Consider the following 17,963-nt stretch of genomic DNA (forward strand, 5'->3'; position numbering starts at 1 on the left):
GCCACACACAGCGGTTTGTTTACTGTCAGTTGGTCTGTTTCATTGATCCACATTTTGTTCATACCAACGTTTACTTTTTGTAGTTATGCAAAGAAGGATACTTTACACAACCTTTTCTCCCCTTCATATTTATTCACCAAAAAATATACAGTACCAGTCAAAAGTTTGGACACGCCTACTCATTTTATTTTATTTCATTCTTTTTTTTTACCATTTTACCATTTTCATTGTAGAATAATAGTGAAGAACCAATAATGTGCAAAGCTGTCATCAAGATAAAGGGTGGCTACTTTGAAAAATCTCAAATATAAAATATATTTTGATTTGTTTCACACTTTTTTGGTTACTCCATGATTCCATATTTGTTATTTCATAGTTTGGATGTCTTCACTATTATTTTGCAATGTAGAAAATAGTAAAATAAAGACAAATCCTTGAATGAGTAGGTGTGTCCAAGCTTTTGACTGGTACTGTATGTCTACAAGGACTGTGTGAAACATGTGTTTTCTTGCTTTTAGTGTACAATAGTTATTCCTGGGCTACATGGTGGCTGACCTCCTGTATGTATTTATGTTTGTGGTGTGTGTAGATGTAGCCCACCAATAGCACGAAGGAAAACCTCCTGAGGTAAACTGAACTGCATCAAAGCTAGCCTGACTCCATGCTTCCTTACAGTGTGATGTGATGTTGTGTTATTGGCCTTTCACCTTTTGAACATGAAGGCCTGGATTCAACCTAACAGCTGGGCGTGTGCACTTTTCCTTAACACTGGTGTGTCTCACAGAACAATAACACATTTTACCGTTTAAAACAGAAATATTGTGTTGACATTAACACAAAAATTGGCATGTGTGCATTTAGTTTCGATGCCAAATGCTTCCTTTGATAGTTAGATTGAATCCAGACTGAATGGTGACATGAAGACCCTGTATGACAAAGACCTCTATTCTGCCATTGTTCTCTCTAAAGTCAATGAAAAACATTTTGAGATTTCCATCAAAGATAATATGCTATAACAACTTAATAACATTCATGTTTAACTTGGTTTAAACATGGACATGAAGTAATATAAATACAGTTGTAGTAATATCATCTGACCAATAAGAGAGTTTGGCAGATGAGCTGCTTTGCCTTCTTCTCAGTGGTTCTAGATGTCACTCACTCACTCACTCATACCACACTAATTCTGCTCCCCTAGGATGCCTCTGTTTTCTGCTAGCAGCAATGATACCACAGTAAAACACACAGCTTGCATTTCAGCATTCAACTGTCACATGGAAAATTGTAGACGTGTGTGTTTGTGTGCATCCCTGACCCATTGGATGGTGATAGTGCTATCACCCTCACCTATACTTTACAACCAAATGCACAATTCAAGCATGACGTTTGTGCCTTATTACATGTATCTACACAGACCTTGTGATAATAAGATGATTAATTACCTAATTATCTTCATTTCACGAAGATCTCAGGTAATGTGAAAGATCATTTGTCAAGAGAAAATCATTGTGCATCCGTGTCAGGCGTACAATGCAGTACACTATCCTATTGCTTCCAGATGTGTGCCTTGGTGAGATAATCTGCAATTTACTCTGTGATGTTGTCATATTGGACTGATCCAACGATTAATGGCATCCCCCTGCTAATGGACTAATCTAGTCTGACAGAGCCTATAAAGCAGTGGGTGAGAAACGAAGGGGTGAGAATCATGCGTGAAGCTGCCATCGAGGTTTCCTACAATACCTTACTTGACATTGTGGAATAAACTTTGTTTTAATGTGGACACTCTTTAAGGAGTAATAGGGTGGGTTGTGTGTACACACTTTAAGGAGGACCTGACATTACCTCATCGAGAACACATGTGCAATGTGAGGACTACTGAGTGTACGAGATAAGTTGATAACTGGTTTGGTGAAATAGCAGGATCAAAGTGAGGATGCCAATTCATGAATAACCAGTGATTAACATGTGATCGTGATTATAGCTGTTTGTCTCTCAAACTGAAAAGAGACATACATATTGTGTCAGGAGTGAGGAGACAGCCAGCGGTTCTGTTACTAAAGATGCCAAAGGCTTTGCATAGGCTGTGTTCTGTGCTTAATTGACCCACTCAAGTCATTCTATTCAAAACCTCCAATGGATGTTTTAGCCCTGACATTATCAAATGACCAACCCAAATGTATTATCACTTGGCGAACGAAGCAAGAATAAGGCAAAAACAGATGGAAGCGGTTCAAGCATGTTGGAAAGATACACAGATATTTCTATTTGTCCGTTGTGCGCGGTTGAATTTCAAGATTGTTTGAATGTGCATGCATGTATAGGAATGAATTCTACCAGAATGCAGAGATGCATGAGAATTGTTGCTCAGAAAATATTGGGACTCCATTTAAACAAGCACTAAATACAGGGAAATTCTTGAGGGGAACCTGTTTCAGTCTTCCAGAGATTTGAGATTGGGACGGAACTAGACATAAACCTAAACTTTAAACATTTTCTAAGCTAAAGAAACATGCTGTGTTACAGGAAAACACAGGCAAATTATCTTTGCAAAGCCTATTCATTAGAATTGTTTAAAATGAGTGCCACATATTCAACCTACAATCATATATACACAATCATTGTATATAGATTTAGGGCCCAATTCAATCAGATCCGCTTTGGCCAACATCCGCATAACTGATGTTTTGATGGTGTCGGAGGTGGAACTGCATTAGAGCTGTCAAATCCACAAGCGGCTCCGGGCATTATACCTAAAGAGGACATTGCCACTGGCTGTACGGAGTTGCATTAAGAGAAATTTCATGCAGCCTTTGTGGCTTCGTGACAATGATCGCAAGAGCAGCTGCTCACCGATTTGACAGCTCCAACACAGTTCCACCTCCGATGCAGCCAAAACATCTGCTAATCGGGTGTCTGCTATCGCCGGTTAACGCTCGATCTGATTGAATCTAGGCCTAAGATCTACTTTGTGTATGTGTTCAGTGATGTGGTTTTCACTCGCTTATTTTTCAATTGTCTTTTGCTATTAGTTTTGTGCCATTGTGAGCTTAAGGACAGAAAATAATGAAATGTACTGTGCACTATTGTTAATGAGCACAAAGATCAGTGTGTTGTTTCTGAACCTTGACATTATCTCTCCTCACCTTTGGACAGGTAAAGGTTACTCCAACCAGACCAATCCTAAAAGTGTCTCCTTGGATGGTGAGGCCTCCTCTTCCTCCTCCTCCATCATCCCAGTGCACCAAGTCATTGACAAGGTCAAAGGTTACTGCTCGGCGCGCTCTGACAACTTCTACAAGAACATCATCATGTCGGACAGCTTCAGCCACAGCACCAAGTTCTAGACCACCCGGCACTTCTCTTTTTCTCCCTGCTTTTTCTGCTACCCCCTAACCAGTGGTGATCTCCCCCAGTCCACAGTCTCACCCCAGGGTTGTAGCTTCCAGAGCAGCAGGGCTGTAATTGTTTTTACTGTACAATATTTGACTTAATCAGCTGGTCCAGTCAATGAGATGTACTGAAAGGGGAAGTGGGAAATGCATAGTTCTGTAGAAAAGGGAAGGGCTAAGCGGAGAATGGAGTTTGGGATTTACATACTGTGACATTAATCTTTAACTGGCTATGTGTTGTGTAAATATTTATGGTATATCTAATACGCCCACTATAATTGATTCTCAGTTGGTGTTGCACATGCCTTGGGTTTTCAGTAGGGTCACCTTTCCTGTACAGAACTATCAACAATCTTAACTGTTCTGTTCTCATTCTGCAATCTGTAGAAATCCAGTATGAGCAACAGGGAAGCAAAATCCTCCAATCTGGACCAAATATTCAGGCTTAGGCCTATATTTCAAACCCAAAGACTACCAAACGTGAGGGAGTTTTTAAAAGCTGTAGCATTGTCAACGTGTGCTCAAAAGGAACAGGTTGAGGTGTAGTTCTGGCTTTAGTCATCTATTTGTGAATCCTGTGTGTGTTTATTTGCTGGAAAGCAATGTTATGTTCCTTTACAGTGCCTTGCATGAGGAGGTTTTGCATAAAGTACTTTATCTTGGTCAGCGTACCAACATCATCATCACGACTATGTTATATTTGTCATGTATATATTTTTTAAACCTTCAGATGCTCTACTACTGAATAACACATGCAGAAATGGATGTCTGGTATTGGTCCATTCACTACTACTTCATTTTGGTCACTTCGATTTAGGACAACCTCTGTGGGTGACCTGTGTTTAAAGTGTCATTTAGTCTGACCCTTCTATGGATAGAGGTTACCAGAGCCATGTATTTACACTATATATATGGCTGTAGAAGTTACTAAACCTGCAGCCATTAAACTTAGATTTGGTAAAAGAGTTTCATAAACATTCCACATTGAATTGTTCCGCAGTACAGCAACTCACAACATACTGTAATGATTGAAAAGGGACAACAAAACACTGGCATTATTTGTTCATCCACGTTCATGCCAACATTTTAAAATGGCAACATGTTAATCTGCTCTTCCGTGTTGCTTTAGTTTAGCTTAATATGGTAGTCTTATTTTCCCACCAATAGGGGAACTGAATATATTGCATTACGTTAAATGTTGCTGTGTGAGCTATTGTTGTTTGTGTTTGTGAAGCGATGGAACAATGTTGTTTAAAAGTGTCTTTATATTTATTTCTATAGAGCTTTTCGCATTTGTTATTCCTCTTGAATCCCCAATGCCAGTTGATCAGGACTATACCCCTGGATAGATTGATATACTGTTTTTGTAAAGATGGACCTTGGTGGGCAAACAAAGCTTCGCTCTTGACCTGGGCAGGCGAACTGGGCCAGTTATATTTTGGAAGCAGTCAGTGTTCTCAACTGTTCTTTTCCAGCATCAGGAAAATAATCGGAGCATCAATGAGAAATTCCCTCAGGGGCCAAATTTCAAGAGGTAATGTGGTGTTGAACAGATTTGGGGTCTTCATTTCAAGAACGTGTGGGAAGGGATTACAGTGGGTTGAGATCGCAAGATGGAGTTCTCATCTTTACATTGAATTGGAAAATGACTGCTGGCATCATCGTTATACATATTTGAATAAGATATCCCAAAATACACATTTCCCAATATTCAACAAAGTAGTTATCAACCTTTATCCAGTCATGTTATTTGTTATAGGCTATTATTTAGAGGTGCACATTGTTCTATCAATGCAGAAAGAATCCAGACATCATTTTCTCTGATTCAATTGTACATTTCCCTAATAATTAAATAATGTTTCCAGGACAAAGAGCTAGGAAATTACAATGGTTAGATCCAAACCAATATTGTACTTAGATGTATCACTGATTTAATATGGATGGTCTGGGTCTATTTGAAAACATTCTCCAAACCCTGTTATTAGTTTTTCCACAACTTTTGTCAATAATATATTTTCTTGAAGCTGTCTCTGTATGTCTCAACACCATTGATGAATTGTGTTTCACCAATAAAGGCAATTAAAAGAACTGAAATCTACAAAGGTGACTCTAGCTAATTGTTTTTATGATAACCCTAATATTTGTCATATACGGTCATATACAGTGCCTTGAAAAAGTATTCCGTTTTTCCTATTTTGTTGCATTACAACCTGTAATTTAAATGGACTTTTCTTTGGATTTCATGTAATGGACAAACACAAAATAGCCCAAATTGGTGAAGTGAAATGGAAAAAATAACTTGTTTTTAAAAATTCAACAAAAAAAACTGAAAAGTGGTGCGTGCATATGTATTCAGCCCCTTTGCTAAGAAGCCCCTAAATAAGATATGGTGCCATCAATTACCTTCAGAAGTCACATAATTAGTTAAATAAAGTCCACCTGTGTGCAACCTAAGTGTCACATGATCTCAGTATATATACACCTGTTCTGAGTCTGCAACACCACTAAGCAAAGGGCACCACCAGGCAAGCAGCACCATGAAGACCAAGGAGCTCGCCAAGGTCAAGGACAAGGTTCTGGAGAAGTACAGATCAGGGTTGGGTTATCAAAAGACTTTGAACCATTAAATCCATTAAATCCATTATAGAAAATTGAAAGAATATGGCACCACAACAAACCTGCCAAGAGAGGGACACCCACCAAAACTCAGGGACCAGGCAAGGAGGGTATTAATCAGAGAGGCAACAAAGAGACCAAAGATATCCCTGAAGGAGCTGCAAAGCTGCACAACGGAGATTGGAGTATCTGTCCATAGGACCACTTGAAGCCGTACACTCCACATAGCTGGGCTTTATGGAAGAGTGGCCAGAAAAAAGCCATTGCTTAAAGAATAAAATATGCAAACAAATTTGGTGTTCACCAAAAGGGAGACTCCCCAAATATATGAAAGAAGGTACTGGTCAGATGAGACTAAAATTGAGCTTTTTGGCCATCAAGGAAAACGCTATGTCTGACACAAACCCAACACCTCTGATCACCCCGAGAACACCATGTTTCTAATGGGCAGGGACTGGGAAACTGGTCAGAATTGAAGGAATGATGGATGGCACTAAATACAGGGAAATTCTTGAGGGAAACCTGTTTCAGTCTTCCAGAGAATTGAGTTTGGGACGGAGGTTCACCTTCCAGGAGGACAATGACCCTAAGCATACTGCTAAAGCAACACTTGAGTGGTTTAAGGGGAAACATGTAAATGTCTTGGAATGGCCTAGTCAAAGCCCAGACCTCAATCCAAATGAGAATCTGTGGTATGACTTTAAGATTGCTGTACACCAGCAGGAAACCATCCAATTTGAAGGAGCTGGCGCAGTTTTGCCTGGAAGAATGGGCAAAAATCCCAGTGGCTAGATGTGTCAGGCTTATAGAGACATATCCCAAGAGACTTGCTGCTGTAATTGCTGCAAAAGGTGTCTCTACAAAGTACTGACTTCGGGGGGAGGGGTGAAGAGTTATGCACGCTCAAGTTTTCTGGTTGTTTGTCTTCTTTCTTGTTTGTTTCACGAGAAAAATATTTTGCATCTTGAAAGCAGTAGGAGTGTTGTGTAATTCAAATGATACAAACCCCCACAAAAATCTATTTTAATTCCAGGTTGTAAGGCAACAAAATAGGCAAAATGTCAAGGGGTGACTTCTTTCGGCAGCCACTGTACATAGGTACCAGATTAACTTGATGCAAGACATAACAACTACGAGAATTTAATTTATTTTGTCTTTTTATATTTTATATTTTTTTATTCCATCCTTTCTCCCTTTACTCTTACTGTCTGCCTCTTCTCTGCACAATCAACAAGTCTTTACAATATGGTTTACTCAGAAGATCCAATATATGGTTTGTTGCGTACAGTGAGGTCCAAAGGTATTTGGACAGTGATACATTGTTTGTTGTTTTGGCTCTGTACTCCAGCACTTTGGATTTTAAATGATACAATGACTGACGATAAAGTGCAGAGTGACAGCTTTATTTTGAGGGTATTTTCATCCATATCAGGTGAACTATTTAGAAACTACAGCACTTTTTGTACATAGTCCCCCCATTTTAGGGAACCAAATGTATTTGGACAAATTCACTTATGTGTGTATTCAAAATGAAGGTTTAGATATTAGTAACATACACTACTAAACTTGCATACATGTACATAAGTATGGGTCGCCTATAGCTCTCCAGTTATCTGCCTGTTGTTCTGACTTGTTTTACAGTAGCCTACCTAAGACTGGAGGGTGGCTCACGGAGAACAAACAACAATGACAAAAAGGCAGTCAACATCGTCGGGTTTTAAAATAGGTACCTAGAGCTGTGGAAACATTTAGCCTTCCCCATTAATCTCAACCATCATTTTGCTCCTGTTTGATGCCAGGGCTCCTTGGCACAGACACTTTTATTGGCCTGCAGCAGCCCTGCCTACCCTTCTCTCATCCCCTCCTCTCCTCCACAATGTGGAGACAGGGTTCACTCACAACAATTATCTGGAAGGAATTCATTCCCCGACAACTTCAACTGGCTGTGTGGGAGTATGAAGGTGTCTGTTCCTTCCCAGACATGGCACTGATGTGGTAGGGGCAGTCAGAGTCAACAAGGTATCAGCAGCCAAAAAACAGAATTGAAGAAAGGAACTCAGAGAAATGGAAGGGTAATTACACAACCAGATGATTGGGCCATTTAGAAACTCAGTCTGGCTAGACAGACAACGTTACTGGTTACACTGATCTGCAGGTCACATATGCTACCCACCAAGGTTACTACAATTGTATGTACCGGTTGTAACATTCTATACATGCACTCCAAGATGTATTTATTTGGACGGTGAAGGTTAAACCTTTAATTTGGCTCTATACTCTTCGCATGTTGGATTGGAGATCCAATGTTTCACATGAGGCAACAGTACAGAATGTCACCTTTTATTTGAGGGTATTTTCATACATATCTGATTTACCATTTAGAAATGAATGCGCTTTGTGTATTTATTCCCCCCAGTTGAAGGTGTCAATAGTGTTTGGACAAATCCACTTAGGGACCGACTCTGACTTAGGAAATGTACGCCTTTCTTACGTAAGCCTTTCCTATGCACCTCTCAGTTGGTCTTCAGACTTACCTTATGAAGGTGCATAACAGGCGTTGTAGGCGTCGTTCCGTTGCGCATGATGAATACTTTTAATGTGACCGCTGAAAACTCTCCCACTTGATTGCCAACAGATTTCCTTGTGTAGTTTTCATTCAAATAGGGTTTTCAGTACATTTATCTTAAGCCAAACCTTTATTAAATATGGTGCATCTCATACTTAAGTTCAAGGTCAGAATAGGCATAGAGGAAAAATGTAGTACAACTCCGGTTGAAATCGGCCCCTTATAGTGTATTCAATTTAGTCAAAAGTTGTATTTGGTCCCATATTGCTAGCACGCAATGACTACATCAAGCTTGTGACTCTTGTGGATGCTACTGTACCATGATTATGGATAATTCTGAATGGATTGTGAATAATGATGAGTGAGAAAGTTACTGAGGCATAAATATCATACCCCCACCCCCAAAAAAATGCTAACCTCCCCTGTTTTTGGTAATGGTGAGAGGTTAGCATGTCTTGGGGGCATGATCTTTGTGCATCTGTTTCATCATTATTCACGATTCATTATCCGTAATGTGTTGGCATCCATAATAATGTAAAAGTGTTCAGAAACATATTATTTTCTTATTTACAATAAAAGTGACTCCAAAATGACACAATACATTATTTATCATTAATATTGGGCACAACATAATCTGAAACACAAGCAAAACAAACTGCAAATGTGATTTGTTTCAGGAAACTAGGCATATAATGCGCATCACTACTTCACAGGAGATGCATTTGAACTTAATTTTTTTTTAAATAAAAATGTGTTTTTTTGGCAGAAATGCCTTCTGCAACATGTGTACTTTCATATGCCTGAAAGCAAATCACTCAAATGTTATTGGTTTTAGCAGATGTTATTGCGGGTGTAGCGAAGTGCTTGTGTTCCTTGCTCCAACAGTGCAGTAATATCTAACAATTCACAACAATACACACAAAACTAAAAGTAAAAGAATGGAATTAAGAAATACAAAAATACTAGGACGAGCAATGTCGGAGTGGCATTGACTAAAATACAGTAGAATAGAATACAGTAGTGGCCAGTGATTCCATGTCTATGTATATAGGGCGAGCAAGGTTGAATAACCGGCTGGTAGCCGGCTAGTGATGGCTATTTCACAGTATGATGGCCTTGAGATAGAAGCTGTTTTTCAGTCTCTCGGTCACAGCTTTGATGCACTTGTACTTACCTTGCCTTCTGGATGATAGCGGGGTGAACAGGCCGTGGCTGTGGTGGTTGATGTCCTTGATGATCTTTTTGGCCTTCCTGTGACATCAGTTGCTGTAGGTGTCCTGGAGGGCAGGCAAGCAGACCGCACCACCCTCTGGAGAGCCCTGCGGTAACAGGCGGTGCAGTTTCCATACCAGGCAGTGATACAGCCCAACTGGATGCTCTCAATTGTGCATCTGTAAAAGTGTGAGGGTCTTAGGGTCCAAGACAAATTTCTTCAGCCTCCTGAAACTTGATGATTAAGTTGGAGGCATGTGTGGCCACACAGTCATCAGTGAACAGGGCGTACAGGAGGGGGCTGAGCACGCACCCTTGTGGGGACCCTGTGTTGAGTATCAGAGAAGTGGAGGTGTTGTTTCACCACCTGGGAGCGGCCCGTCAGGAAGTGGAAGAATTGTGTCACGATTAAGCTGTCCCACTTTTTGCATTTCTGTCTTTTGTAACCTTGTTCGACCTCTATCCAGCATAGTATTATCCCAACACAAGATGCATTTCTGAAATCCTCTAGATGATAATATAACAACAAAGTGTGAATTGAATTGTCCTTGGGATACAATTAGGACGATATTAATGGTGACCCAGTTTATTACCCTGCTGTCCCAGTTCAATATATGCAAACTGAAAATATGATTTTGGCTAAGTATACACAAATGGGTGTGTAATGCCTCCCGTGAATATGATATAAACATTTGATATTTTTGTGTGATTAGGCAACATCTTGGGCATTTCAGAAGTGTATCATGTGTGGGGTTAAGTTTTTGGATAGATATCAAAAGGTGTTAGAGAAGACCGAAAGGCAAAACGTTTTTCTGAATTCACCCTACTGCTTCCTGTTAGTAAGGGCTATATGAATGGCATTAATTGTCATTGAATGTTCCTGTGGTCGAGGAGACTGCATTCACAGTCAACGCTGTATACTGTACGTAGGCTCAAATGGAAATGACCATGACAATTTAACATGGATCATCTGCGATACTTGGGCAATAAGGATGGAATCCAGTCCTTAATGTGCTTAATGCTCTGTGTTGGTGTTGTAAAATCACAATGAGAAAGGAATAATTTCCAGACAGTAAAATATAATTATCAGCTTAGCTGTCTCAAGAGAGGACATCACCGTAGTTCCTAAGGGTGAGCGATTGCTGTCTGGCTGCAGTACTGTGCAACATGATCATAAGTACTTGACATTTGGGCAGTGGAGTGTATTCATAGATTCCAAGGGAAGCCAAGCTTCCCCAAAACATTTACCAAGAAAAATATATAAAAAGGTACAAAATAATTTATCTTTTGTCTCTCTGTGTTTCATATATTTCCTTCAATTCGCAAGAAGCTGAATATACAGTTGAAGTTGGAAGTTTACATACACCTTAGCCAAATACATTTAAACTAATTTAAATTCTGGACATTTAATCCGAGTAAAAATTCCCTGTTTTAGGTCAGTTAGGATCACCAATGTATTTTAAGAATGTGAAATGTCAGAATAATAGTAGAGAGAATGATTTATTTCAGCTTTTATTTCTTTTATCACATTCCCAGTGGGTCAGTAGTTTATATACACTCAATTAGTATTTAGTAGCATTGCCTTTAAATTGTTAAACTTGGGTCAAATGTTTTGGGTAGCATTCCACAAGCTTCCCACAATAAGTTGGGTGAATTTTGGCCCATTCCTCCGGACAGAGCTGGTGTTACTGAGTCAGATTTGTAGGCCTCTTTGCTCGCACACACTTTTTCAGTTCTGCTCACACATTTTCTATAGGATTGAGGTCAGGGCTTTGTGATGGCCACTCCAATACCTTGACTTTGTTGTCCTTAAGCCATTTTGCCGCAATTTTGGAAGTATGCTTGGGGTCATTGTCCATTTGGAAGACCCATTTGCGACCAAGCTTTAACTTCCTGACTGATGTCTTGAGATGTTGCTTCAATATATCCACAGAATTTTCTTCCCACATAATGGTATCAATTTTGTGAAGTGCACCATTCCCTCCTGCAGCAATGCACCTCCACAACATGATGCTGCCACCCTCGTGCTTCACAGTTGGGATGGTGTTCTTCAGCTTGCAAGCATCCCCCTTTTTCCTCCAAACATAACAATGGTCATTCTGGCCAAACAGTTCTATTTTGTTTCATCAGACTAGAGGACATTTATCCAAAAAGTATGATCTTTGTCCCCATGTGCAGTTACAAACCGTAGTCTATCTTTTTTTTGGAGCAGTGGCTTCTTCCTTGCTGAGCGGCCTTTCAGGTTATGTCAATGTAGGACTTGTTTTTACTGTGGATATAAATACTTTTGTACCTATTTCCTCCAGCATTTTCACTAGGTCCTTTGCTGTTGTTGTCACGCCCTGACCTTAGAGATCCTTTTTATGTCTCTATTTGGTTTGGTCAGGGTGTGATTTGGGGTGGGTATTCTATGTTCTATTATTTGTATTTCTATGTTTTGGTCGGGTAGGGTTCTCAATCAGGGACAGCTGTCTATCGTTGTCTCTGATTGAGAACCATACTTAGGTAGCCCTTTCCCACCTGTCTTTGTGGGAGGTTGACTTTGTTTATGGCACATAGCCTTTAGCTTCACGGTTTGTTTTGTAGTGTTTATTGTTTTGTTCGGCATCTTTTCTAAATAAAAGAATATGTACGCTCACCACGCTGCACCTTGGTCCACTTCCTTCAACAGCCGTGACAGTTGTTCCGGGATTGATTTGCACTTTTTTGCACCAAAGTACACCTCAAATTGACTCAAATGATGTCAATTAGCCTATCAGAAGCTTCTTAAGCCATGACATATTTTTATTTAATTTTCCAAGCTGTTTAAAGGCACAGTCAACTTAGTGTATGTAAACTTCTGACCCACTGGAATTGTGATGCAGTGAATTATAAGTGAAATAATCTGTCTGTAAACAATTGTTGGAAACATTACTTGTGTCATGTGTAGCAGTGTGATGTTGTTCCCCTAGATTATGCATCAAGTTGCACACAAGGACCAATTCAAATCGGCCAGTTCAACAGGGGATGTTAATAATTTGATAATAATTCAGTGTGTTTTTATTTATTTAATTACAGCTGCATAGCTAATGTTATTATTTTGTGTCCAAACACTTGTTCATATCAATATTCTACATACACGTGATTGTAAAAGTTTTGTATATTTTGGTTTGGCCCATCTCGGGTTATCTGTATTTCCGTACCCCCTCTTTTGCCTGACCTTGGCTCCGAAATTGTTCAATATAAAACCATGGTAATGTTACACAATGTGCTGTAATGCAACCATAAGTTTGTTACAATGTGGACAATATAAAGATTTATGTTAACAAGTTTCACTGAACTCGCTAACTAGGGTATCTATTGTAACTTGTGAGTACTTGGGACAGTGTTTGAGTGAGTGTCCATGTGCTTGCGCAGGTGCCTGATAGCTATGACTGCGCCACGGGCTAAAATGTTGTCTTCGTGTGCAGGGCAAATAAAAATAATTCAACCAGCAGACCTCCAGTCGTGGCAGTGTCCTAATTAACAGTACACAATGCAGAACGAACCACGCTACACATGCACAAAGTAGATGTCCTAACAGACTTGCCAAAACTATAGTTTGTTAACAAGTGGTTGAAAAACGAGTTTTAATGACTCCAACCTAGGTGTATGTAAACTTGCGATTTCAACTGTATCTCCCCTGAAGAAAACATCCGAGCGAACGAAACAGTGCCCCTCTGTCTCTGTATGTGTAGCCCATTTATCTGATTCTGTCTGGTCAAAAGAGTATGACATTGTTGTCGCTGTTAGCATCGAATGCAAGGGAATCCAGCAAGCATTTGTGACCCACTGCCTCGATTCGGTCATATGTAGCAAAATTTGAAATGGTGTTTTTTTACATTGGATAAAAGTAGAGATTCAGAGTTACAAAATTATATATCCTACACTACAGTTGAAGAACAATGGGAAAGTAATTCTGCTTTGAAAGTTTAAAAACTTGAAACCCCATCTTTGAGAAAAATGTGCCTTGAATGTTTTGGTACACCTATCGGAGAGCTCTTCTTTGTCTACACCTATTTAGCATTGTTCACTCCCTCTTAAGCATTAGAAACCACCCATCTCCTTAAGGATTCGCACGTGAGGCCATCTGCTAAATAGAGTGAGTAAAGTAGTGTAGTAAACAACCAAAGATTTTGAGACAAAAAGTGGAGAAAGTAGTAGCCTACACTAAGTAAACATACACTTTATCTAGTCCTTGGCCTTTACCCTAATCTGACTTTAAAAGTGTCCAGATAAAAATATTTGATAATTATTAGATTATGCTTACCCAGACACATGTCTAAATTGAAGGGTTGTGTGAAAGAAATGCTATAACCACCCCCAGCCACATCTATCTAAGTGGATGGGTCACTATTGTCTAGACATGTACACATGGAATGCAATAGAAGGCCGAGTCTTTTGTTTAGACATGTACTTAGTTAGCTCGTTAGCTAAACAATTAACCATAATTCCAACCTATAGCTACAGTACAAATGGATTGTCATAGCAAGCCACTATGCATGAAATTCTGGAATATGAATCTGCAGGTAGCTAAAGCTTAACCAACAAGGCTCAAGAATGTGTAGGTAACAACACATCTGGCCCAATGATCCTCAACACGGGGACCCCTCAGGGGTGCATGCTCAGTCCCTTCCTGTACTCCCTGTTCACTCATGACTGCATGGCCAGGCAGGAATTGAACCCCATCATTCATTTCCCGATGACACAACAGTGGTAGGCCTGACAATGTTGAGACAGCCTACTGTATAAGGAGGAGGTCAGAGACCTGTCCGTGTGATGCCAGGATAACAACCTCTCCCTCAACGTGATCAAGACAAAGGAGATGATTGTGGACTACAGGAAAAGAGGAATGAGCACGCCCCCATTCTCATCAACTAGGCTGTAGTGTGGCAGGTTGAGAGCTTCAAGGTCCTTGGTGTCCACATCACCAACAAACTATCATGGTCAAAACACACCATGACAGTCATGAAAAGGGCACTACAAAGCCTATTCCCCCTCAGGAGACTGAAAAGATTTGGCATGGGTCCTCAGATCCTCAAAAAGAATTACAGCTGCACCATCAAGAGCATGACTGGTTGCATCACTGCCTGGTATGGCAATGTGTCTGTACCCTTGTGTGTGTCTTTTCACAGTCCCCGTTGTTCCATAAGGTGTATTTTTACCAGTTTTTAAAATCTGATTCTACTGCTTACATCCGTTCCCTGATGTGGAATAGACTTCCATGTAGTCATGGCTCTATGTAGTACTGTGCGCCTCCCAAAGTCTGTTCTGGACCTGCAGACTGTGAAGAGACCTCTGGTGGCATGTGTGGTGGGGTATGCATGGGTGTCCGAGGTGTGCACAAGTATTTAAAACAGATAGCTCGGTATGTTCAGTTTGTCATCACCTTTTAGAAAAACAAGTAATGATGAAGTCAATCTCTCTTCCACTTTGAGCCATGAGAGATTGACATGCATGCCATTAATGTTAGCTCTCCATGTACATTTATGGGCCAGCCGTCCTGCCCTGTTCTGAACCAACTGCAATTTTCCCTCTAAGTCCTTCTTTGTGACACATGACCACACTACTGAACAGTAGTCTAGGTGCGACAAACCTGCCTTGTTGATAGTGTTGTTAAGAAGGCAGAGCAGCGCTTTATTATGTAAAGACTTCTCCCCATCTTAGCTACTGTTATATCAATATGTTAAACGTTTTTTTAATTAAATCCCTTTTTCTCCCCAATTTCGTGGTATCCAATTGTTTTTAGTAGCTACTATCTTGTCTCATCGCTACAACTCCCGTACGGGCTCGGGAGAAACGAAGGTTGAAAGTCATGCGTCCTCCGAAACACAACCCAACCAAGCCGCACTGCTTCTTAACACAACGTGCATCCAACCCGGAAGCCAGCCGCACCAATTTACTATCCAGGGCTACTCCAAGCAGTTTAGTCACCTCAACTTGCTCAATTTCCACATTATTCATTATGAGATGTAGTGGAGGTTTAGGGTTTAGTGAATGATTTGTTCCAAATACAATGCTTTTAGTTTTGGAAATATTTAGGACTAACTTATTCCTTGCTACCCATTCCGAAACTAACTGCATCTCTTTGTTAAGTGTTGCAGTCATTTCAGTTGCTGTAGTAGCTGACATGTATAGTGTTAGATAGACACTGGCTTTACTCAAGGCATATGAATTGACAGGATAAAGAGCAAACAATGCATAGGTTGTAATACTGCGTTATAATGTATTTTTTTGTATCTAAGGCCTGCATTTAAAGTCCTGAGTAGTCCTTTCTCTTCGTCTCTGAATCACCTCTACGGGATCGGTGTCCCTAAACCGGGACGGTTGTTGCTAACGTGCGCTAATGTGACTAGATTGACGTTGTAAGTAACAGCCAACTTTCCGGGACATATACATATCTTATACGGGCAGAAAGTTTACATTTTTGTTCATCTAACTGCACTGTCCAATTTACAGTAGCTGTTACAGTGTAAAAATACCATTGTATTGTTTGAGCAGAGTGCACAACAACAAAATGCTTTTATCACAGCCTCTGGTTTGATATATTCACCTCTGAAGGTAAATAATGTATTCAGTATTTCTTGCTCTGATTTGTCATCCTGAGGGTCCCAGAGATAAAAAGTAGCTTTGTTTTGTTTGATAAAATCTATTTTCATGTTATAATGTAGGAACTGGATTCTACAGTTTGAACCCCTGCTGTCTCAGGACCTGAAGCATATCCTTGCTTCAGGTCCTGAGCAACAGGCAGTTAGATTTGGGCATGTCTGTCACGCCTTGGTCATTGTATCTTGTGTTTTTGTTATATGTTTGGGTAGGCCAGGGTGTGACATGGGTTTATATGTTGTATTTCGTATTAGGGTTTGTATTAATTGGGAGTGTGTATTATTAGGGGTGTGTCTAGTTAGGCTTGGCTGCCTGAGGCGATTCCTAATTGGAGTCAGCTGATTCTAGTTGTCTCGGATTGGGAACCGTATTTAGGTAGCCTGAGTGCGCGTTGTATTTCGTGGGTGATTGTACCTGTCTTTGTGTTAGTCACCAGATAGGCTGTATTAGTTTCACTCGTTTGTTGTTTTGTATTCTCAGTTATTTCATGTACAGCATTTTCTTCATTAAATGTCATGAGTAACCTACACGCTGCATTTCGGTCTGACTCTCTTCAAACAACAGACGAACTCAGAAATTTAAATTTAAAAAAGGGTCCATCCTTAACTGGCATCACCTGCTAAACAACACCCTGGCACTGCCAGCATAATATGCAAGTGATTTTATAAAGCATTGTATTTTGTTAAGGTAACATTAACTTAAAATCGTTGCATTTTAAATGATTAATGCCTTTGTATTTATAACGGTGGAATATCCAAGAAATCTCGTTTTGGAAAAGCTTTGGCCAATTTTGGTCTTATAAGAAGCAGATGTGAGTTCTAGTTTCACTTAAGCTCCCTGGGCACACTATATATCTGACCCTGAAGATCCATCTGTAATATATGGCCTGATGGGAACTGTCTACAGGAGACATTTGTTTCCACCTCTCCATTTGTTCGATTTTCTGAAGGTACAGTATGTGTGAATTTTGTTCATGCAATACCTCTATTTTTCCAAGAAATTGTTCAAAAGAAAAGGAATTATCATGGTGCATTCAGAGAAAATTGAGAGGCTTCTGCTTTATATATTTGTTTATGTTGTGTGTAGAATTTGTCCTACTTGATTATCCTCATGGGACGGTTGGATGTACCGCAGTAATCTATAACAAAACATTGCAAACAACACTGTAAACAATATGAGAGCAAAGTTGAAGAAATTGCAGTAGCATAAAGCCACAAATCATGCATTGAGACACCATGGCCCAATATCCAACGGAACATAGTTATTTTCCTGTGAGCTGTGAGCACAGCATTGTGGGAGAAGACTAGATAGGGCTGAGGGTGTAATCATGTTCAATCCAGCGGTCCTACAGGCTTCTTCAGGCTGACAGAGAAATGGTCTGCAGGGAGCACAGAGAGGACAAGGTCCATCTCTGATCCCCAAAGCAATGCTCGACCTGACTGTAAGGTGAGCAGAGGAAAGGAGGGGGATGATGATTGGATGACAGCCACTCTTCTTCTGCTCCATAAATGCTGGACAGGCTAGGGCGTTCAGCCAATGAGTTACTCCATTGT

The 17,963-nt window shown here is 40.1% G+C and overlaps 1 protein-coding gene across 14 annotated transcripts in view; it reads left to right on the plus strand.

The window, feature by feature from the left end:
• Nucleotides 1–5,486, plus strand: part of LOC123995103 (adhesion G-protein coupled receptor G6-like) — a 70,927-nt gene extending 65,441 nt beyond the window's left edge. For 13 of the 14 annotated variants that reach the window (XM_046298423.1, XM_046298421.1, XM_046298427.1 and 10 more), the window contains one exon: nucleotides 3,157–5,486. In XM_046298423.1, the coding sequence (XP_046154379.1) occupies nucleotides 3,157–3,347 (191 nt within the window). In that variant the 3' untranslated portion in view covers nucleotides 3,348–5,486. Of the gene's footprint in view, nucleotides 1–589; nucleotides 628–3,156 lie in introns of all 14 variants that reach the window. The other variant, XM_046298428.1, reaches the window with a different exon arrangement.
• The last annotated feature ends 12,477 nt before the right edge of the window (nucleotides 5,487–17,963 follow it).

The sequence above is a fragment of the Oncorhynchus gorbuscha genome, linkage group LG14 (assembly GCF_021184085.1).
Source record: "Oncorhynchus gorbuscha isolate QuinsamMale2020 ecotype Even-year linkage group LG14, OgorEven_v1.0, whole genome shotgun sequence".
NCBI classification, from domain to species: domain Eukaryota; kingdom Metazoa; phylum Chordata; class Actinopteri; order Salmoniformes; family Salmonidae; genus Oncorhynchus; species Oncorhynchus gorbuscha.